General features: G+C 44.0%; 2 protein-coding genes across 4 annotated transcripts in view; one reads left to right on the forward strand and one right to left on the reverse strand.

The window, feature by feature from the left end:
* The window catches only part of PPARGC1B (PPARG coactivator 1 beta), a 166,745-nt gene extending 156,277 nt beyond the window's left edge, over positions 1-10,468 (forward strand). For all 3 annotated transcript variants that reach the window (XM_043981445.1, XM_043981446.1, XM_043981444.1), the window contains 2 exons: positions 857-1,011; positions 1,907-10,468. In XM_043981445.1, coding sequence (XP_043837380.1) covers positions 857-1,011; positions 1,907-2,010 — 259 coding nt within the window. In that variant the 3' untranslated portion in view covers positions 2,011-10,468. The remainder of the gene's footprint in view (positions 1-856; positions 1,012-1,906) is intronic.
* A 2,564-nt stretch (positions 10,469-13,032) lies between these two features.
* The window catches only part of PDE6A (phosphodiesterase 6A), a 107,724-nt gene continuing 97,664 nt past the window's right edge, over positions 13,033-23,092 (reverse strand). Inside the window, exon 22 of the mRNA XM_043980715.1 lies at positions 13,033-13,106. Within this exon, the coding sequence (XP_043836650.1) occupies positions 13,033-13,106 (74 nt within the window). The remainder of the gene's footprint in view (positions 13,107-23,092) is intronic.

Raw genomic sequence — 23,092 nt, forward strand, 5'->3', positions numbered from 1 at the left:
GTACAGCTAGGTGGCCCAGTGGACAGAGCACCAGCCCTGGAGTCAGGGGGACCTGAGTTCAAATCTGATCTCAGACACTTGACACTTACTAGCTGTGTGACCCTGGACAAATTACTTTAACCTTCATTGCCCTGCCCACCCCGCCCCCCCCAAAAATTAATGGAGTTCAGTGGGCTGATTTGTTAAGCAGAAGACACAGTGGAAGGAGTTCTGGAGTCCTGAAATCAGCTTTCAGCTCTGAGATCTTCTAGGAACTCCCAGCTCATCTCAGCTCACCTCTTCTGACCCCTCTCTTCTAAAAAGTAGGTAACAGTGCAAGCTCTAAGGTCTCTTCCCAGACCCACTCCAAGGTTTTCCTGAGGTCAGCTCCGTTCTACTTTACTATCCCAAGTAGCATTTCTTCAGTGATGCACCTCTATCTCATGATGATAAACCAAGATTCACATTCCTGCCACCTACATCAGGAAGACCTGAGTTCAAATCTAGTCTCAGCCACTTGCTGTGTGACCTTGGGCAAGTCACTTAATCCCCATTGCCCTTGCTTCCACTGGTAGGTCTGGATTGTAGTAGAGAGCTGGATTTGGAACCAGGAGATACCTGGATTCAAATCTCCTCCAACAGGGATATATGTCACATAACCTCACCTGAAGGCGTCTCCTTATCTACAAAATGGGAACAATAGTTGGAGTACTTACCTCACAGGGTCACTGCGAGGATCAAATGAGATAATATATGGACACTGATTTTCAAACCTTCATGTATTATGTGAATGTCAATTATTCTACTGCCTGAAGGCCAGCAACTGCAGAATTCTCCTCCTAGGTAACCTGCAACTCTCCGTCGTTTTGTTCTCCAGGGGTGAGAAAGACGGCTTTATTACCTATCGGTGTTCAGAGCATGCAGCCTTGTCCCTGAGGAATGGTGCGGCCCTGAGGAAGCGCAACGAGCCATTCTTCCAATTGAGCTATGTAGGACTTGGGCAGTTCTTCTGGACCAGATGTTCTAACTTCGGTAAGACTGCAAAGTCAGCCTACATCTTTGGACTGCGAGGCTCACCCAGTTTCCCCTTTTGCCCTCTCCCCTAATGCCATTCCCTGGGCTGTGTTCAGAAGAAAAAACAATGTTTGAAGGAACATCGATTATTTTAGGGCTTAAAAAGACTCAACTTCTGTCTCCAGATGGAGGCTGATTTCACAGCCCCTTCAAAGGGTCTCTGTACCTATCCTGGTCCTTTTAGTAGCTGAGGCTATAAGGGTAAAAAAAGCAGAACTATCAAGCCCCTAAACTGAGCTGTTCTCAGAGCCCAAGAATAGCTTATATTTCCCATGTGCACTCACCATTAGGGGCGACAACAAAGATTCCATTTATCCAACTCATGACCCCCACCTCCACCCAAGATGGTTCCTCTTGAAATATGAACTGCTTCCCTCATGGGTTCATGTATACTTAGACATACATACATATGAACCCCCAAGATTTCCTATACATTTAGGGATAACCAATTTAGTGCAGTGGAAAGAGCACTGTCATAAGACCTGGATCCCAATCCTGGCCCATCCACTTTAGTTGTGTGACGTCAGTCAAATCCTTTAATCTCTCTGGACCTCAGTTGTCCCATTTGTAAAATGAGTGATAGATAAGGTGAGCGTGAAGCTTTCTTCTAGCTCTAACTTCCCATAAGTCTTTTATTATGGTAATCAAGGGAACGCTATTTGGGGACCCTCCCCACCCATAGAGGCCAATCTAGAAAAAGCAATCCCAGGCTTCTCCCACACCCTGCCCCTTGGTAACCCTTTCAGTCTGTGGCTGACCACCATCAGCCATGGGCTGATCCAAGGTGGCATGCGTCACGCCACTTAGACTTGGTTCAGTCACTCACTCCTCCTCTTATCCCTCCCCTCCCCAGATTCCAATATAGAAGAGGCCTCCCCGGCTTCGGTGAAAAACAAGTATGAAGCTATGGATTTTGACAGCTTGCTGAAGGAGGCCCAGAGAAGCCTACATCGATAACAGCCTTAATCCTAGAGGAATACCTCAATACCTCAGTCAAGGCCCTTCCAATATGTTTACGTTTTCAAAGAAATTAAGTATATGAAAAGAGAGAGCGAAAGAGAGAGAGAGAGAGAGAGACAAGAGAGACTGAGACTGCTGTCCCTTTAAATCAATGTTTACATTGAACAAAGCTGCTTCTGTTTGTGAGTTTCCATGGTGTTGATGTTCCACTGCCACACTTTAGTATCCTTGCTTCAGATTGGTTGTTTCGGTGTGTCTGTAAGCATTCTGCCACCCAGCCCCAACCCCCCCCCCCCCAACCCCTCACCCCACCCCCCAGTTCCCATTGTGGAGTTGCAGCTGTGTTCCCATCACATTTTATGTCTGTAGTGTGTGATGATAAAATCGTTACTTGTGAATAGAATCAGGACTATAAACTAATTTTTAATTGCAGAAAAAAGTATATACTTAAAATACCATATTTATGGCTCAGATGTACTGTACTTCGAACTAATTCATTGTGCCGCTTCCTGGATCTCTAACTATGCACTGTAATGAGGTGCTCGCCACTGTGCTGATGGACTCCCGGCTGGCCCCGGGAGGGAGGGAAGAAAAGAAGGAAGGAGGGAAAGCAGGGAGGAGTTGAGACCCCATTGGACATCTCCTCCCTGGAGCAGGAGGCTGGATGAACATTTGTGTGAAGCCTCCATCTGTCACCAGCCCATCTTCCAATCCTTATCCTGCCTCATCCCAGTCCTCTCCATCTCTCTGCCCAACATCATCCCAGCCCATGACTTTGCACTGGCTACTTTGGGTGGTAGAACAATGGCCAAAAGTCCAGGATGAGACCGTGTCCCTGTTAGAAGTGGGGGAGTTCAGAGTAAGCCTCCAAGTTGTGCAGTTTCAATCACAGTTGGACTGGGTTAGCTATACTATACATTTTTTGTTGTTGTTGTCCAAGTTGTGTCCATCTCTTTGTGACTCCGTGGACTGTACCATGCCAATACTGTCCATGTGGTTTTCTTGGCAATATTATACATGCCTGTGATATAACAGTCCACTCTGATTCTCATTCACCCTCCTGTTTACCTACCAGACAAGGAATTATGCCAAACTCCCAATAACTCCCAACCCAGTAAACCCAGAGAAGTTTAAGAGCACTTAACAAACATTAAGCTGCCACAAATAATACTTATTGAAACTGCCCACTCGAAATGAGAGAGATGGTGTGATGCAGTAGATAAGAAAGCTGGTCTCAAAGCCAAGAAGACTCAAGTCCACTTCTGATACACACTAGCTATGTGAACCGAGATAAGTAACTTGACCTCTTGGTTTTAGGCAAATCTCTAAAGCTATGCATTTCAGAGAAAGTGATGACCTGCATTGGCAAAGGGAAACTCTTCATCCGGGAGTTCCTTATACTTAAAAAATTTCAGATCCAGTCCATACCCCTGTCTTATCTACCTGCAGTGTAAATACCGGGCTTTGTTAAGAGCTGATTTTCATCTCTGTGGCCCTCAAGTGACAACAGGCCATGCCGTCTTCCCAACCAATGAGATGTGGAAATTTGTTCACACGTAGCAGAAAGAATCCTTTGGGAATTGGTAATTAATTTGATAAATATTGTCAAAAGACCCAGATCAAAGAGCTTGGCTAAAGAGCACATTTTGTGAATATCTGAGAAGATTTTAGCCACAAAAGAGTCAAGTGGGAAAAGGGTCTTGGAGGAAGTTTCCCTAAGCTGAGACAGTGCCTCCCCCACTTACTGTACCTAGTCCCCTCCCAAATCTTCAGTCACAGCCTGGGTCCTTGCAAAATTTAGTCGTTTCCCTAGCTTTGAGGCCCCAGGCTATTGTCTGGATTCCAAGTGGCTCTATTCAAGTAAATCTCAGAAACTCAAATATCATGGGGGATGGTCTCTGCACAGGCCTTGTCTTCTCAGCCCTCTTTCATCTCCATCCATCAGGCAGTCCAGAAGTTAAGGGGTTTACCAGGCCAGAAATCACAGCATCAGCTCAGCACTGCCCACATTAGCTACTACCTCTTCTACTGGGCCAGTAGCCAGCCTGGGGAAGGAGGGTTCCCAAAATATAGAACCAATCATGTTCAAATCTAGTTTTGGGGTGACTATAACTCTCATGGCAGGTTTTACCCAATCTTTACACAAGAAACTGTTACTAGCCCATGCTCAGTTCTTATTACTTTCATGCCCTATATACGTTTGCCCTGACCAATGTCATTTCATGATTACATGTTTTTAATATGTTAATGAAATCTGCTATGACATTGATTATTATGATCTAGCAATTTAAAAACATTGTTCCCCTGGCACCAACTGCCTCTTGGAATGGCATTTCACCCAATGCCAGGGAAATGGTTCAGAAAACCAATCAACTGAACATCAGGCAGAGGAGTCCTATACTCTGTTGTACTATGATATAGAAAAAAATAGAACAAGCTTGGTTTCTGGTCTGAGGTGTGGTAGCTGGGATCCTTACAGGTAGCATTACAATATTAACTCATCCTTAGAGAAGCTAGAAAACCCCTAGCTGGCTGGCTGTTCTGATGCTCCATCACAATCCCCTTTTATTCCAACTTGTGCCAAGTAGCACTTTCTGAGCTTGAACTACTTGGATGCTATGGACTAGAACAGGTAACATTCTTCCATGGGCTGATGGTATTCTTTGAGTAAGAGTCACTCACTTTTCCATGTCATTTGCTCTAGTGGCCCTCTGCTGCCACTGCCTAAGTTCTTAAGCAGCTAAGGAGGAAGTCACCTATTTCAAGGGAAAGACCTCACCCTAGTCTACTAGTCAGCCTCACCTTCCCTATCTATTAAGTGAGAAGATTGGACTAGATGAACCCCATGACCCCTTCCAGGACCAATATTCTCTGTTCTGAGGTCCCTTCTAGCTTTCACATCCTCTAATTCTATCATTTAAGACTCCCCCACCAATAGCTTAAGGCTGTGATTCCTATGAACATGTACATATTCCTGGGGAAAGTCCCCTTCCAACCTCAGTGTGAAAGAAATTGCTGAGAACAGGTTTGTGGGGAGGGAAGAAAAAAGAGAAATCTGAGACTGAGGTGAGTAGTGAAGGGAGATCCCTTGACCTCCAGATCATTTTTTTTTTTTAGTTATTGAGTTACTTGTTTCTCTGTGGTCAAGGACTAATTCTCAAGTCATTTCTGCCTGCCAAAGTATAATCCTCTTGGTTCCCCACTCATCATTGTGACTCCATCACGTCCCCAGATATACTGAATTTATGTGCTTCCCACAAAAGGCCAGAGCCTGGTACCTGGTTATTCCTCTCCTCATGGTCAACCCTTCCCATCCCCCTCCCCCCAAACCTCCAGCTGGAACCCAGAGTGAATGAACCTCCTGCTGCCATTGGCTGCCACCTCATTGTAGCTTTGCCTTTTCCCTGTCCTCGTATCTTCTCCCTCCCCACAATGATGTTTACATGTGATTGCCATGACATCGCTTTGTGTGGACTGTGTCTGATAGCCTCCCTCACCCCCATCCAGGAATGGGCAGTGCTATCCGTCTCTGTGCTGTGCTGATGTTTAAAAAACAACAAAACTCAGTCAAACCGCTAAGTGGAATTCTTCCATCTCCTTCCTCAGCACAAGGCTGAATCAAAGCTCATACCTGGGCTCTGGTTACAGAAGGAAAATGCATCAAAAATGTGAAGCATATGAATGGATTGAGTGTAGCTAAGGGTCCATCCAGGGTATCTGCATCTGCTTTAGAATCTCATAGCGCTGTAATGCAGCTGGAGTTAGGGTGTATGTAGTCCAGGCTTAGGAAAGCAAAAGTGCCATCAATTGTGCAAGAGGATAGAAGGTCCCATGATTCAAAGACTCAATCAATACTCAAGTCCTAATATAGGAAGAGATGCAATAAGTGGTCTTTTTAATGCCTAGAGCCTATAAAATAGTTTTGAGAGATTTCTCCAAGACTTATGCAATATGCACACTGGTGCCCATGAGGAGGAGGGGGCCGCTGGGGGACCCAGAGGCCCGAAGGTCAGCGGCGAGGGTCCTGCTGGATGGACCTACCTATCTGGGGTTGACTGTGGACCGAGTATTTCTTTGGTTGTTGCCGCTACTGTACTTGAAGCTCGTCCTGGAGACTTTGCAAGACTGAATATTTAAAAAAAAATAATGATGATAAACTAAAACACAGCCATCCCCATATACTTTGTTAATAGTGCTGGGTGCTAGAACAAGGGATCCCCTGATATTTGCTCTCATTGAGATGGAGAAGCTTTCCTAAGCTTGGAAAGCCAGAACCTTCAGGGGAAGGGATTGCATATATAGGGAAGGTAGACTTCCTCATTTTCTTGGCCAAAGGAGTAGGGCCCCTCTCTGTGTTATATTGACCAAGGGGGGGGGGATCAATAACATTGTGCAATATGTTGAATCCTGTCCCCCAAACTCCTTTTGCATTTCAAAAGCAAAATTGACTCAAGCGGTCCATGCTGAGTCTGGAACAATATTGTAAAGAGAATCACAACAGCTCCCGTTTCTATAGCACTTTACAATTTATGAAGCATATTTCTCATGGTGACCCTGTAAAGTAGAAAGTACAAGTACAATCTCCCATTTTACAGAAGAGGTAAGTGAGGCTCATAGAGATTAAGGGATTTGCCCAAGGTTATTGGCAGAGCTAAGATTCAGAGCCAGGTTTCCTGCCTCTAGGTTCATGCTCTTCCCCCAGCACCACTACCCAGCAGAGCTAAAGGAAAAAGCAGTAGGGGCCTGAGAATGCTGCTCATGTCCCTTTTGTCTAATAACTCCCAATTCTGGAGCCCAATGACTTTGGGGTGTAGTCATGAGATGACTTTCTGTTAAGCCAGGTCACTTTAATGAAAACACTAAAACCAGGAAGGCCCTCTCTGTCTCTCTGGCAATACATGGAGTTAACCTGGAAAGAAGGGGGCAGCTAGGTGGCACACTGGCCCTGGATTCAGGAGGACTTGAGTTCAAATCCGGCCTCAGACACTTGACACTTAGCTTTGTGACCCTGGGCAAGTCACTTAACCCTCATTGCCCCGCAAAAAACCAACAAGAACAAAAAAAACCCTTGGAAAGAAGAGAGATGTTGCCAGTAGAGGGAGGAAACAGCAGGGCCAGAAACCACCTCCCTCATTTAGGAGGTGCATGAAAGGAAAACTGCACCTGTTTGAGCACTTTGTCAGATCTCTTTGCAAGAGTTGCCAGTAACAGAATCTAGAAACAAACGCTACATCTGCCTAGTCTCGTCACAAGCCTGGTGAATTGGAAGAGGTGAAGGAGTTTGAAAAGCACTTCATGTTAAAGCCAACCTCTCCGCGAACATCCTTTTTTGTAACTGAGGGTTTCACTATATAGTGGGGTGACTTCCCCTCTGTGGGCCTCAGTTTAAGCCCTCTGTAAAATGGTCACAGCAGGGGATGGGGGCACTGGACTAGATGAACCCTATGATTCTACCCTGTTATTCTATCATGTTATTATAATGTTTTCCACTGCCTTCTGTAGCTGTTAGTAGGCCAAGCCATAGTGAGGCAGGAGAAGCTTCTGCCTGCTTTCCTTAATCTAGTTTTTTAGCCACTGGGCCATTTCCAACCCTCGGAATGAATGCTCTCTGTGAGTCAGTCAGCCGAGATGCAGGGAACCAGCTATTTTTACTCCCGTATGGAGGAGGCCTCCTCAGAGCTTAAGCCATAGCCTCTTAAAAGATGATGTGAGAGGACGGATGGCATTTAGAGATGCCTACCTGGGAATCTGCACTCCTCTGCAGCAAATGCTTTCATGGGAAGGCTCTATCCAGACAGCTTCTGTTCTCTCATCACACTGTGTGCACCTTGGGAAACTTTCCCCATCAGGAGTTTGCTTGTTTTAAAAAGCTGCATAGTTTAGCAAGATTTTTTAGGTGGTTAGAAAATGTATGGAAAAGTTATAGGTAGAATGTGATGATTCATCAATTATGCTGCATGTGTTGGTAGGTTTTTGAAAAGATGAAACATTTGTCTGGTACAGATCTAAATGTAGGCTTCCTTCTAGTTCACTGTTATATATGGACCGTTATCTCATCTATAAATTAGGGGGCAGGAGGGATGGGGTTAGACCGAAACACGCACGGAAAACTTGGAAGGGACCTTAGAGATCCAGTCCAACCAACCCTTTTGTTTTATAGATACAGAACCAGAGGTCCAGAGAGATTAAGTGACTTGTCCCAGGACATACAAGTGTTAAGTAGAAGTCAGGATTTAAACCCTGGCCCTCTGGACCATAAAACAGGTGCTCTTTTTGTTATACTAGATTTCCCCCTCAAGAGATAACACGGCATAGTGGACAGAGGGCTAGTCTTGGAACCAGGAAAACCAGAGGTCAAGCCCTGCCTCTCATCTGCTAGCTGTGTGACCATGGGCAAGTCTCAACATGCCAGTGTCCCCAGGAGCATCTGAGTTACAGATGAATTACCGATGTACATCAGTCAAGAGATCCCAGCACTGATGAACTTAGAGGTCCAGACCAAAAACAAAACAAGAACTCTTAGGTCCCAGCTTTCAAAGTCCTTTGGCTCCTTGATTTTTAAATACAGGTAGACCTCACTTTTCAACTGTCCACTCACCTGAGAAGGCCTAGAAAACACTCATTTCACTTTTCCTGGAGTCATGAAAGCTCATGGCATTTTCCATCGGGCCTGCCTCTTGGAATTTGTTAACATTTCTGCCTTACTAAAGTGCCTGGCACATAGTAGGCGCTTAATAAGTGTTTATTGATCGATAAGGCCAAAAGTGGATAAATGCAGGGTATAGAATGTATTGGGGGGGGTGAGGGAGAAGGTGGAATTCCACTTTCTCCCTTCTGCTTTCTGTCCAGCTGAGGACGGCAGAGCCCATTATAACACTAGTTATCAAGGAACATAGAAATCATCCCCTTTGTAGACTTTCCATAGATTTCATTGTGTCTTCAATTGCACTAAACACTGCTGTGGACATGGGGGACCAGACCTGAACCTCCATAGAGTGAGTCCGTGGTATGTGAAGCAGCTTTCCCCAAAAAGTACAATACCAGCAAGTCTAACTCCTGGTATCCTTAGGGTAACCGCTCTGCACAGCTCACCTCTCCCCCCCAAAGAGGGAAAGAAATAAGGGATGAGGGGGGAGCTTCAGGCTTCTCCAAAACTAAGCAGGGCCAGGCCTGCTCTTTCCCATGTCCTGGAGAGCACTTGAGCACATAGTGCTGAATGAATATTCAATTACAACAGAGGAGAAGGTGAAGGAGTTTTTGTATTTAAATAGCTTTTCAGATGCTTTCAGGTTAGGAATAAAAAGTCATAAAATAGCCTATCAAGAAGACTTTGGGAATCCGGAGAGTGTCTTGATGAAGGCATTTGCTAGAAAAGGAAATGATCCACTTGGTTTTCTGGGCAGCTTATCCTAGGGGAATAGGGTCCTATAGTGCCCCAGTTTAGGGCAGTGTTTCCTAAATCCTTAGGGAGTTCTGCTCACCATCCCTTCCCACCCCTCCCAACCAGCCTTGCATCTTAAAGTTAGCTTTGAAATCTTCACTGGGGCCTCCTAGGGCTCCCCCCACCCCAGGAACTCTGACTCTGATGGAATGAAGCTCTCTGTCTATAGGTGAGCCTTAATCCCTGGCTCTAGGGGTCAGGTGGAAGCCTAGCCCAGCCCAGCCTTGACAACCCTCAGCAATATTGAGCCAAGGGAAGCCTTTATCTTTCCATCATGGGCTAGAACCTGGGGACGGTTCTACAAGCTTAGACTCCCATCCCCCCCCCCCAAAGGGCACAGTTTGGGGCATTATTGATCAGGAAGCTAGGCAAGGTAAATGCAGCAAGGAGTGCCCGTGCATGGGTGTGTATGTGTGAGAGAGAGAGAAATTCAGTTGATGCATTTCTTGAGAAAGGTGCAAGAATTTCACCTACAGAGGGACACATCTGCTTTGTTATTTATAATAGAAAGCTCAATTTTAATTTTGTAAAAGACACCGCTAATGATTGAGAATCAAGTTTTTAGTTTTGCTATTTTTTTTAATTGGTAGAGGTTTTTATATATTTTCCCGCTTATGTTGGGATGTGTCCTTATTTATATAATATACTTTAACCTTCAAAGGCAAGGGGTTCCTATGCCTTTTATTGTTGTCGTTGTTGTTGTTCTTGTTGTTGTTGTTGTTATTTTATTTCTAGTGTGATTTACCTGTCTACCTTCTAAATGAGAAAATGTTTCCTTGTATTTTTACATTGTCAGATTCTATAGTTTCATAGATAATTTAACCAAATTGCTCTGTGTATTATTATCCCGTGAGTATAAAGTTCTATTTTAACTTCTGTAAATACTTCAGAACGGGCTTCTTTTTTTCAAACTCCAGCTGTGGAGCTAATTGTTTACATCACAAAGACTGTAGAATCTCTATGCTCATGTACTGTAAATAGTGACGTGATCGCCTATAAATAAACTATAACAAATACACTACTGTGTTTAAAAACAATACAAAACACATGGACACCTGCTGGCCAAGACCTTTCTTTATTAGCTCTGTCCTTCTGTCGGGGTCGTCGTTGCTGAGTGGGATCCTGAGGCTAGGGGCAAGAGTAGGCGAAGCATAGGGCCCAGGTGTTGATATGGGTCAAGAAGCCTACCAGGTAAGCCACGTACAAGTATTCCACATATGCCACTATGCAAGCCATGTGGTCCACACCTGACTGTTCTCTAAGGCAGTCATCCCTGAAGGACTCAGTTGGGGGATGTGGAGGGAGAAGCCCTGTCTTGCAAGGAAGGAGGTCTGGGTTTTAGCCCTCACTTTATCACTCACTAGTTAGGTGACCTTGAATAGGTTATTTAGCTTGGGTTGCCTCATCTGTAAAATGAGACTCGGCCTTAAATAATCCCTAGCTCTAACATTTCTGTGTTCCAAGTGCCCTTCTGCCTCTAATATTCTGTGTTCCAATGACTGTAGGGCAGTCATCCTTTCTTCTATAATTCTGTCATTTGGGCTTTGTCTGTCCAGCCTGAGAGAAGACAGGGCTTTGTGAGAGACCACCTTGTCTCCAGTCCCAGTATTTTAAATATGGGAGCCCCCTCCCCAGAGAGTTCAGGGCAATTGGAATTGCTAAATGAGCTAGGAATCCTGGACTTGAAATGACTTCCCAGAACTGCATTCTGGCTGGCTTCGTGGGATATCACCAGAAGATAGCAGTGGCCTGCAGAAGCAGCAGAGGTGTCTCACTCTGCCATATGTCCCATACGCCTGTACTCCTCCACACATGTACCCTGACCATGCATGTTCTTGTGCGCACAACCCCCTTGGATGATCCCTTTTTGTGTCTACTTTTCCAACTGATGGCATGTTGATTAATGGGAAAAGATGCCCTAGATTTACAGAGAAAGGGCTCCATTGTAATACAGTTAGGTGGTGTAGTGGATAAAGCACCAGCCCTGGATTCAGGAGGACCTGAGTTCAAATCTAACCTCAGACACTTGACACTAGCTGTGTGACCCTGGGCAAGTCACTTAACCCTCATTGCCCCACAAAAACAAAATAAAACATCCAAAGTGCTCTAATGCTACTGTTCTTTCCTTGCTTTCTTATTAAATGGCTTTACTTTGGGTTGGGATTGGGGAGGAAGAACTGTACTATTAACAAAGACCCATTCAAGCTCCGTAGGCCCAAGAAAACATACATATTGGGAATAGACACTGTCATTACATGGACACCAGATTCTTTTCCTTGGACTCCCCCTCATGTCTGAAAATTTGCAACACATCATAGATTATTTTAATTTTTTTCCACTCTTAACAATGATTACTGTTTACATACAAAATAAAGTATGACAGCCAAATTAGCATTTCCCCAGTCAATCAATACTTTATCAAGATATTGGCAAAATCCAGGACCCAGCAGGTGCATCCACCTTGCACTGCAGCCTAGTTTCCCTGTACTGGGTCGTGACCACACTGACATGAGGGATGCTATATAAAGTGCCTTGCCGGTAATTATGTCACATCAAACACTCCATTCTTTACTGCAAACTATATCTCCTAAGTTCATATGATAATAGGCTTTTGAGTTGGAAGGGACTACAACCGAATAGAACTCCTTCATTTTACTGATGAGAAAATAGGTGTAACTTGCCCAAGGTCACACAGCTAGTAAATAGTGGATTCTGGGTATGAAGCTTGATCATCTGACTTGGAATCTCATATTCCTCCCATCACACGCTACATCCTTGGTCTCACACCCAAGAGAGTCTGGAGATCATCAGGGGTGGAGGCAGAGAGTAGATCAATTTTTCTCCCTCAAACCACACAAGGCAGAACATGTTTAATGTGCCTGGAGACTTGAGTAACTGCTACCCTGAATACAGAGTTGTTGTTTTCTATCTTTCTGTTCAGAATGCATGTGGAGCCACCGGCCAAGTTCTCCTAAGCCCATATGCTCAAGCAAGTAATGGAAACAACCAGGCCTCGGGAACAGGAGGCAAAATGAGCAAGGGAACCAGCAGTTGTGTCAAAGCAAAACCTTTTGCATGATGATGGTCATTGCTATTGGAGACAATGTTCTAATTGCTTAGCACAGTGCCTTGCACTTAATGTCCTGTCTATCAATCCATATATCTATTGATCCATCTGTTTATCCATCTATATGTCTGTCATCTACCTAACCATCTACATATACATCCATCTGTCCAGCTATTCATCACTTATATTCTATCCATCCGTCTATCCATCTATTTATCCATCATCCATCTCTCCATCTACCTATCTATATATTGTGTTCTCTACACACCACATTTGGCTAAAGGATCCTGCCATAATTACTTGTGTGACCTTGGACAAGTCACTTCCCATCTGTAACCTTCAGTTTCCCTATCTAGGAAATAGATCGAGACTATCTGAGGTCCCTCCTAACACCGACATTCTATGACTCTAGAATTTATTTTCTTCTCAAGAAGTTATACTTCCTCCTACTGACTTGCCATCTTTCCCATCCATCTGGAGGGTCTGAATAGCAGTAATGCAGAGGTTTGCACTACTGAATCGTACAGGATTTGGACTGTGGGCCTCCTTCCCCAGCCGCAGGCTTTCCCTGGTGTCCAGCAGCAGCTGTAAGGAAAGAGAAAAGAAAAAAGAAAACATCAAGTCACCGGAGACAGCTGTTTGTTTCAGTGCTGCCCTTGCCACGACTTCTATTGCCTGCATCTGCACGGGGTCAGGCCAGGTGCAGGCAGCACACAAGGAGCCTGAAAGACTGGACTGGATTCTTGCCCGGTAGGGTGAATTGGTACCCGTGCTGGAGCTCTCAGGCCAACGTGTTCCAAATTGTGCCCTAAGGGACCCTGACATTCCGCACAATGTGAAAAGGATTTCAGGAGGAAATTCAGATGCTAGCCATATTTTCCCCTCTAAAATGTTAACTATTGACTTTTTCTGTGTATTCCAAACACTTGGAATTGATGAGTGTTTAGTGATGGGCTCAAATTATTCCATTTTATTCTAAAGTTTTAACTAAACCTCTCTTCATCCTAGAGTTTCCCATATCCCCCAACCCCCAACCAATGTTTATATTTCATCAGTGTATTTCAAGCCCCAAGGTATCCTATGACATAACAGTTTGAGCAACACTGCCTTGGACTCTTGGGAACCAAGATGGAGAGGGAGGCTAAAAACCCCATAGATGAGGGCAGCTAGGTGGTGCAGTGGATAAAGCACCAGCCCTGGATTCAGGAGTACCTGAGTTCAAATCTGGCCTCAGACTTGACACTTACTAGCTGTGTGACACTGGGCAAGTTACTTAACACTCATTGCCCTGAAAAAAAAAAAAAAAAGAACTGCTTTGGCTGTGCATACCCTTTGACCCAGCAATACCACTTTAGGGGGGCAGCTAGGTGGCATAGGGGATAAAGCACCAGCTCTGAATTCAGGAGGACCTGAGTTCAAATCTGGTCTCCGACACTTGACACTTACTAGCTGTGTGACCCTGGGCAAGTCACTTAATCTTCATTGCCCCGCAAAAAATAAAATAAAAATAAAAAATAAAAACCCCATATATAGACTGCTCCATTCCTTCAATGTTGTTGTCCAGCAACAAACCCTCTTCTCTTCCCCACTGCCATTCACTCCACTCTCAGCTCTCTGACTACTTGGAACCATATCATGGTGAGCCAGAAGGGACTTCCTCAGAGATTATGAATAATGAGAAGGAACTGCCTGCTGAAATAGAAATGGGAACCTTGGGAAGAAATGACTGATCTTAGAATGAATGATAGAGAAAGAGGAAAAACTTTGTTATTGTTCACTCATTTCAGTTGTGTCCAACTCGTCATGACTCCATTTGGGATTTTCTTGGCAGAGATACTGGAGGAGTTTGCCATTTCCTTCTCCAGCTCATTTGGCCTATGAGAAAACTGAGGCAAACAGAGTTAAGTGACTTGCCCAGGGTCACACAGCTAGTGTCTAAAGCTGAATTTAAACTCAGAAAGATGAGTTTTCCTGACTTCATGCCCAGCAATCTATCCACTGAACCACCTCACTGCCCCAAGAGAAAATTTGGACATAATCCAAGGTGTGCCCTTGATTTAAGGAGAACAGATTTCAAAGACACAGCATGGTATCCTGCAAAGAGACCTGGATTTGGAATTAAAGGACCTGTGTTTGAATCCCAGCTTTGCTGTATATACTACCTGCATGACTGTAGGCAGGTCATCATTTTTCTCTGAACCTCAGTTTCCTCATTTGTAAAAATCAGATGGTTTAAAGAATTTTGAGATTTGGAAAAGACCTCAGAGGCCATCTAATCCAACCCATATCTGAACCAGAATCCACACTAACAGAGTCCTCCAACCTCCCTACAAGAGCTCTAGGAAAGGGGAACCAGCTCCTTCAGAAAAAAAACAGCTTGTTCCATTTTGGCTTAGCTCTCATAGTGAGGCCCTTTCTCTCACTGAGCCCAAATCTACCTGTCTTCAATGTTTCCTTCTGAAAACAAACAGAACAAGCCAAATACCTATTCTACTAGACAGCTCCTCAGATACTTCTTTTACAGGCTAAATCAACACCTCCAGTTCCTTCATTTGACTCCCAGGGTGGGTGTGGCAGGTTAGGATCCTGGTTGGGAAGTCACAGCTCCCTGCCTGTGGTCCCTAAGCTTGTTGGGAGGTGATCTGGGACCAAAACAAGGCTCCTCCTAGGCCCCTTGGCTGTTATGGAACAAGATATGGCTACTGCTCCACATCGACCATATATACCTATACCTGGTCCAAATGATCTCTAAGATCCCTTCTGACTCTAAATCTATGATCCTATGAATTTAGAGGGAGGATGGACCAGATTCTATGGCCTAAAACTCTAGAGGGGAAGGCAACTCAAGGGTAATGAGAAGCTCCCAACAAGGAATTCTCAAACATACAAACACAGGTGATTTTGATGAGAAAGAAAAGGGGGAACTGTCTAATGTTGTGGGCACCCAGGAATGTCACTGAGCAAAGGCAGGTAACTGAGAATGAATACAAAAGGGAATATAGTCCTTTAAGACTGATGTTGGGGGGCAGCTAGGTGGCGCAGTGGATAGAGCACCAGCTCTGGAGTCAGGAGGACCTGAGTTCAAATCTGGCCTCAGACACTTAACACTTACTAGCTGTGTGACCCTGGGCAAGTCACTTAACCCCAATTGCCTCACTAAAAAAAAAAAAAAGAAAAAAAAAAGAAAGAAAGACTGATGTTGAGAGAGCCAGAGCTCAGTAGGAGCTGAAGCTGGAGATCAAGACATAGGCTAAAGAGAAGGGGTTGTTTAATTTGGTTCAGACAAGTATCAAAGAGAATTATCAAAGAAGGGATAAGACTGCTGTTGGAGGTGACTGTGACAATGCTGATCAACAGTGGAGAAAAGGCAGAACTGCTTTATTTTTATTTCTCTATTAAGGAGATCCCGAACTAGGGCCTAGAAAGGATTCCAATGATTACATAGAATGGATATCCAAGATAAGTTAGGAGATAAAGAGAAAGCACCTACTATAGCTGCCCCAGTAGGTTTGGATTACCAGACCCCAAGAACAACAGCCCTGTGTGCTGAAAGCTGGTGGGTGTCATTGCTGAGGCCTTGTCAATGGCCTTGAAAAAATCCTGGAGACTTGGGAGAATTGTCATATGACTAAAAATGGGAAGCTATGCTAATTTGCAAAAAAGGGAAGAGGTTCAGATCTGTAAACTGTAGGTCACTCAGCCTATACATAGTAATTCGAACTGTGGAGACTTAAATTGTTATGAGAAAGTGCTACTGTGTTCTTGCTTCCCTTTTGAAGACTTTTTGGGTTAGAACCTCTGATTTCTTTGGTACTGTATAAGGAACTCCCAGGGAGGAAATTATTTCTGCAGAGCAGTTATAGCTCTTGAATAGCAATTGAAAATAATAATTGCCTGGGACCATGGAGAGCTTAAGTGACTTTATCCAGGCGTTCTTGTTTCTCTCTCTCTCTCTCTCTCTCTCTCTCTCTCTCTCTCTCTCTCTCTCTCTCTCTCTCTCTCTCTCTCTCTCTCTCTCTCTCCCTCCCTCCCTCCCTCCCTCCTTCCCTCCCCTGAAGGCAACTATCTACCAAGCCACGTCTCTCTTTCCCCTTGAAGATAAATGCAAAAAAAAAGAACCTGACCCCAAAAAGATTACCACCAACTAACTTCCTTTGTGACCAGACCCTAGTAAAGGCTATGCTGAAAGAATGCTGCATTTACAGTCAAAAGACCCTGGGTTTATATACCAGTTCTGTCCTACTTAATGACCTCTGACAAGTCACTAGTTTGAGATAGATCACCTCTAAGCTTAACTCCAGCTCTAAATGTGATCCAATAATAACCAGCTCTAGGTAAGGAAGTAGCTGAGGAAAAGAGCTAATTTTACATTCAACTAATGTTGAGGTACAGACATAATAGTGGTATTTCTGGGTCAAAGAGGCAGCTAGGTGGCATAATGGATAGAGTGCCAGGCTTGGAGACAGGAAGACCCATGTTCCTGAGTTCAAATCTAGCCTCAGATACTAGCTGTGTGGCCCTAGGCAAGTCGCTTAACCCTGTTTGCCTCAGTTTCCTCATCTGTAAAATGAGCTGGAAAAGGAAATGGCAAACCACTCCAGTACCTTTGCCAAGAAAACCCCAAATGGGGTCATGAAGAGTCAGCCACAACTGAAACATGACTAACAACAGTGAAACTTCATGAAATCTCAGATTGAGATTTGGAGAATGTTATTGTCAGAGCCATGATTCAAACCCAAGTCTCCTTGACTTTCAGTCTCAAGTTCTTTTAACTATGTCAAATTACCTCTTATGTAAATGAATGAATAAATTTCATCTCCTTAACCAGAGTCTGGTTTTAGGTTCCTGAACTGTAATAATAATATTAGCAATAATGAAAAGTTAAGGTAAGCAGAAAAGCAATATTATGGAATACCACTGGTAAATTTTATCTTGTATCCAATGTGCTTTAGCTTAGACTGCTTTCCTTGGGAATTTTAGCTACATTCCTACCTGTGTCAGCTCTTCTCTAATCCTATATTAACTCTTCCTTTCATTTTAAAATTCTCTCAGAGGTAACACAATTTCCATCTTTGTGATGGGTGTGAGAAGGTATGCAGAGTGCCTGAGACTTTGTCTGGGAGTTGAGCTGGGCCCCAAAGAGACAGGACCTGTGTTCCGATATATTAGAGCATGATTCCGCTCTCTTGGCCATTATTTGAATTAAAAGAAGTCTTTGAAATCTGGGACCTTCTGCTGGAACCAAGGTTCCCCAAATGTCAGAGCTTGGTTGCTGTTACTCTCTGTGTCACCCCAAGAATTCCCCTTGCTGAGGTTATTATATGAGAAGGACCAAGACCAGATCTGGAGACAGACTTCTACTCCCAGATAACATTGCTGCAAAAGGTCACCAACATCACTCACAAATGAAAGACCAAGATAGAATAAGCATCCTGAATCTGGCCTAACAGGGCTTTCATAAAGATCGCATCTGACAAAGAACAACAAACCATGGGTCTTGGTTTTATTCTGCATGGCCATCTCTGGGGACTTCATATCCCACTGTTTGCTGTTATCTTTTGCTATGGGAGAATGAGAAAACATTAAGATAAGAGTAGGCAAAAATGTGAGGTTTTTAAGTTTATCTTTGCTCAGATGTTTGTTTTTATACCTTACAACCTTGTATTTTTTTTTCCTTTTCACTTTTCAAGAGTACTTGTCCCTGAGTGATGGTGAGAACAACTATCACCTGGACAAAGTAGTCCTAGTTACCAAAATTATTGCCACCACTCACTGCTGCATTATTCCTGTGGTCTATGGGTTTCCAGGTGAGACACTTTGGAAATGTGTCTTATTACCTTTTCCATACCGACAGTAACAATGAAATCCATTTCAATGAGGAACTGTAACAACAACTGACTACAAGAGACCAGCTGTACTATTTTACTGGATTTTAAACTGTATTCAAATATGGACTGAATAAAGTTTCATTTGATTTCTTTTTTTTCTTTTTGGGGGGGGGGTGGGGAAGTGAGGGTTAAGTGACTTGCCTAGGGTCACACAGCTAGTAAGTGTCTGAGGCTGGATTTGAACTCAGGTCCTCCTGAATCCAGGGCCGGTGCTTTATCCACTGCGCCACCTAGCTACCCCTTCATTTTTTTTTTTTAAAAAAACAGGGTATAAACCTTCTTGGTTAAGTCATTTACCCACTCTGACCCTTTATTTTCTTCATCTGCTGAATAAGGAAATTAGACTAGGTGACCTGTAAGGTCCTTACCAGCTTCAAATCTGTGAGCCAGTGTCCATGGCTGTCAAAGTCAATCAATTGAATGAGAAATAAAGATAGTGGGAAAAGACTCGATAGAGGAAAAGGCACACACAGAGATCATAGTCATTGTCTTCTAATATATAAAAGGCTGCCACGAGGAGGAGGGAGGAATTCTATTCTCCTCAGCTCCAGAGAGCAGAATTAGGAGTAATAACAAAACAACAAGAAGTTATTGAGCAACATCTCTGTGCTGAGCACTGTGCTAAGTTCTGCTGATACAAAAAAAAGGCAAAAACATGGTCCCTGCCCTGGGAGCTCACATTCCAATGAGGGAGGCAACATTCCAATAGCTATGTACAAGAGTAAATGAGAGGTCAACTCAGGGCAGGCATTAGCACTGGATAGCATCAGCAGAGGCTTCTTGCACTGACTACGATGTTAGTAGAGACTTGAAGGAAGCCTTGAGGGGAGGCCAGCAAAAATAACATTCCAGGAAGAGAGAGAGCCAGTGAAAAGTCAGGGATTTGGGTGATGGAAGTGTTGTGTGCAAGGAATAGTAGGGAGGGCAGCATCACTGGAACATGGATCGGATTCAAGGATAAGAAGAGGTTGGCAGAGGGCAGTTTGTAAAATGCTTTAAAAGCCAAACAAAATTTTATCTTTGATCCTGGAGGTAATAGGGAGATATTAGAGTTTACTAAGGGGCTGCTAGGTGGTGCAGTGGTTTGAATGATCGGCCTGGAGTCAGGAAGTCCTGAGTTCAAATTCGACCTCAGAAATCGACTAGCAGTGTGACCTTAGGCAAGTCACTTCATCCTGTTTGCCTCAGTTTCCTCATCTGTAAAATGAGCTGGAGAAGGAAATGGCAAACAGCTCCAGTATCTTTGTCAAGAAAACCCCAAATGGGGTCAACAAAGAGTGGGACTGAAACAACTGACAACAACAAGAGTTTACTAAATAGGGAAGAGACATAATGAGACTCGCTCTTTAGGGAGATGATTGGCAGCTGAGAGAAGGGACAGAGTGGGAAGATGGCCAGCAGCAAAACAGCAGCATCAGTGTGGAAAAATTGGAACACTAATGCATTGTTGGTGGAGCTGTGAACTGATCCAACCATTCTGGAGAGCAATTTGGAATTATGCCCAAAGGGCTATAAAACTGTGCATACCCTTTGACCCAGCAATACCACTTTTGGGACTTTTCCCCAAAGAGATCATGGAAAAGGGAAAAGGACCCACATGTACAAAAATATTTATAGCTGCTCTTTATGTGGTGGCAAGGAATTGGAAGTTGAGGGGATGCCCATCAATTGGGGAATGGCTGGACAAGTTGTGGTATATGAATGTAATGGAATACTATTGTGCTGTAAGAAACGATGAGCAGGAGGAGTTCAGAGAAACCTGGAGGGTCTTGAGTGAGCTGATGATGAGTGAGATGAGCAGAACCAGAAGAACATTGTACACAGTATCATTAACATTGTGGGTTGATCTACTGTGATGGACTATATTCTTCTCACCAATGCAATGGTACAGAAGAGTTCCAGGGGATTCATGATGGGAGAGAATCTCCAAATCCAGGGGGAAAAAAAGAACTGTGAAGTATAGATTCTGATTGAACCATACTATTTCTTTTGGTTTTGGTGCTGATGTTTTTCTATTTTGAGGTTTTTCCTCATTGCTCTGATTTTTCTCTTATAACATGACTAATGCAGAAATAGGATTAATGTTATTATGTATATAACCTATATCAGATTACCTGCTGTCTAGGGAGGGGGAGGGGGAGGGAGGGGAGGGAGGGAGGGAGAAAAATCTGAAATTGGAGAGCTTGTACAAACAAAAGTTGAGAACTATCTTTACATGTAACTGGAAAAAATACTTTATTAAGAAAACCAGCAGCAGCAAGAGAAAAGGGGTGTCTATGAAAGATGCCGTCACGAGGGGATTGACAGAGCTTGGCATGGCAACAGATTGGATATGGAGGTTGGGCGGGGGGGCTAGTTGGGAGTGCAAGTCTGGAATCTAGGATAAGAACAATAACAGTTAACATTTATGAACCCATCTCCTCCTAGGCCAGATCCAGTCCTTTTTTCCTCTGTCTCATTTGATCCTCACAACAATCTGGGAGGGAGATACTATTATAATCCCCATTTTACAGTTAAGGAAACTGAGGTAATCGGAGGCGAAATACCTGGCCCGGGGTCACACAGCCTGTAAGTGACCAAGGCTAGATTTGAAGTCATGAAGATAAGTAAGTAGACCAAGGTCTAAACTACTTCCTGCCTTTTTCCCGGTGAGGTACCCAGTGCCTCTGGTGCAACGGGTGAATCACGCAGCGATACCATGCACAAAACTTCCTTTAAGGTGTCCTTTAGAGCCCCAAAGCAACTCAACTCTGGGCCTGGAGACACCCACAGCTTTGGATCATTGATGTAGAGCAGGAAGGGATGCTCAGAGGCCATCAGCCCATCCCTCTCATTTAAAAAAAAATTTAAACTTTTTTTTTTTTTTTGGCAGGGCAATGAGGGTTAAGTGACTTGCCCAGGGTTACACAGCTAGTAAGTGTTAAGTGTCTGAGGTCAGATTTGAACTCAGGTCCTCCTGAATCCAGGGCCAGTGCTTTATCCCCTGCACCACCTAGCTGCCCCCCCCACACCCCACACCATCCCTCTCATTTTACAGATCAAAAACAAAAACAAAAACAACTAAGGCCTAAGAAGATTGAATGTTTTGCCCAAGATACTACCTACAGATAATAAGCATCAGAGGTTGCTTATGAACCCATGTCCTCCAAGACCAAATCCAGTATTTTTTCTCTGTCCTGTACTGGGGAGGTTGAGAGGGAAAGGGAGGGACAGGAAGGTCAGATATCTGCTCTGCCCAAGAGGGCTTCTGGTCCCTGCTATCAGTAAACCAGGTCTCTAGGTTCTGAGGAGACAAGGACTTTGGCCAGCCCCTCCCACTGCAGTGCCTAAGACCTGCTCTGCTCCTAAAATCTCCTAAAATCTGATTGTGGAATGGAATGAGTGGAGAAGACCATTCATCCCTAGGTTTTTGAGTCCAGATAAGGATGAAGGAAAGGAGTAGGGTGGGATGGGGTGGGGTGGGGTTGGGGAGGAAGTTAGGTGAGGCTGGGTGATATAGTACAGAAGGCCAAGTCCTCCTCTCTTGCCCATCTCATTTGGCACCTTTGGCCTTCACGGCCTGTTTTCCCAAGGAAGTTTCCTTATTATTTGTCTATTTCTAGAAAAAAATCCTGATGGTATTTTAATTGGCAAAAATAAAAATAGCTCACATTCATATAGGACCTTAAGCTTTGTAAAGACTTTTACATGCCTTTCCTCATTAAAATTGTCTATAAATTACCTTTGGTATTATTATAATTGTTATCACCATAGCTGGCACACCCTAGGGGAACATGCTGATTAGCCTGTGCTCTCTGCTCCCTTTGATTATTATATTAAACCCCACTAACCAGGGAACAGGAAATATCTCTCAAATTTTGGTCTTATTTGTACCAATAAAGTTCTGTAGTTTTCATTCATTCATAATGGGACCTTGGGGCTCATTTCATCCAGTCCCTTCACCTTACAACTGAGAAAACCAATACCCAAAAGGTTAAGTGATTTACCCAGGTAATAACAGAACTAGGATTACAACCCAGGTCCTTTGACTTCAAATTCAGCACTCTTTCTTTCTACTGTAGCACTTGCTACTTCTTATAGACCAAGCCCTTTACTCTATCTCTTTTCTCTGCCCCCAAAATGCAACTAGGAATGAAGCTTTTCCAACTTAAAGGACCCAATTTTAAAATGCAGCAGTGGTGCGGTGGATCGAGTGCTGAGCATGGAGTCAGGAAGACCTGAGTTCAAATCTGCCCTCAAACACTTACTAGCTGTGTGACCCCTAGAAAAGTCACTTAACCCTCTTTGCCTCAGTTTCCTCATCTGTAAAATGAACTGGAGAAGGAAATGGCAAACCACTCCAGCATCTCTCCCAAGAAAATTCTAAATAGGGTCATGGACAGTCAGATACAACTGAAATGACTAAACAATGCAAACACAGAGGAGTGTGACTGACAATCTGTTGAGAGCAAGAATGGGACACTGGAGGGCCCCTGGGAATGTCTAGCACATCTAAGACCTTGAACAATGAGGACAGCTTATGCTTATGCAGGGTGTTCAGGTTTACTCATCCCTTTGATTAAATAGCCCTCTCTGATGTAGATAATGCATAGGGTAGGAAACTGAGGCTCAAAGTTGCATCACCCAAGATCACACTGATAGTACTTGTTTGAAGCTGGGATTCCAAACTACATCTTCGGACAA

This window comes from Dromiciops gliroides, chromosome 2, assembly GCF_019393635.1.
Source record: "Dromiciops gliroides isolate mDroGli1 chromosome 2, mDroGli1.pri, whole genome shotgun sequence".
Classification (NCBI taxonomy): Eukaryota; Metazoa; Chordata; class Mammalia; order Microbiotheria; family Microbiotheriidae; genus Dromiciops; species Dromiciops gliroides.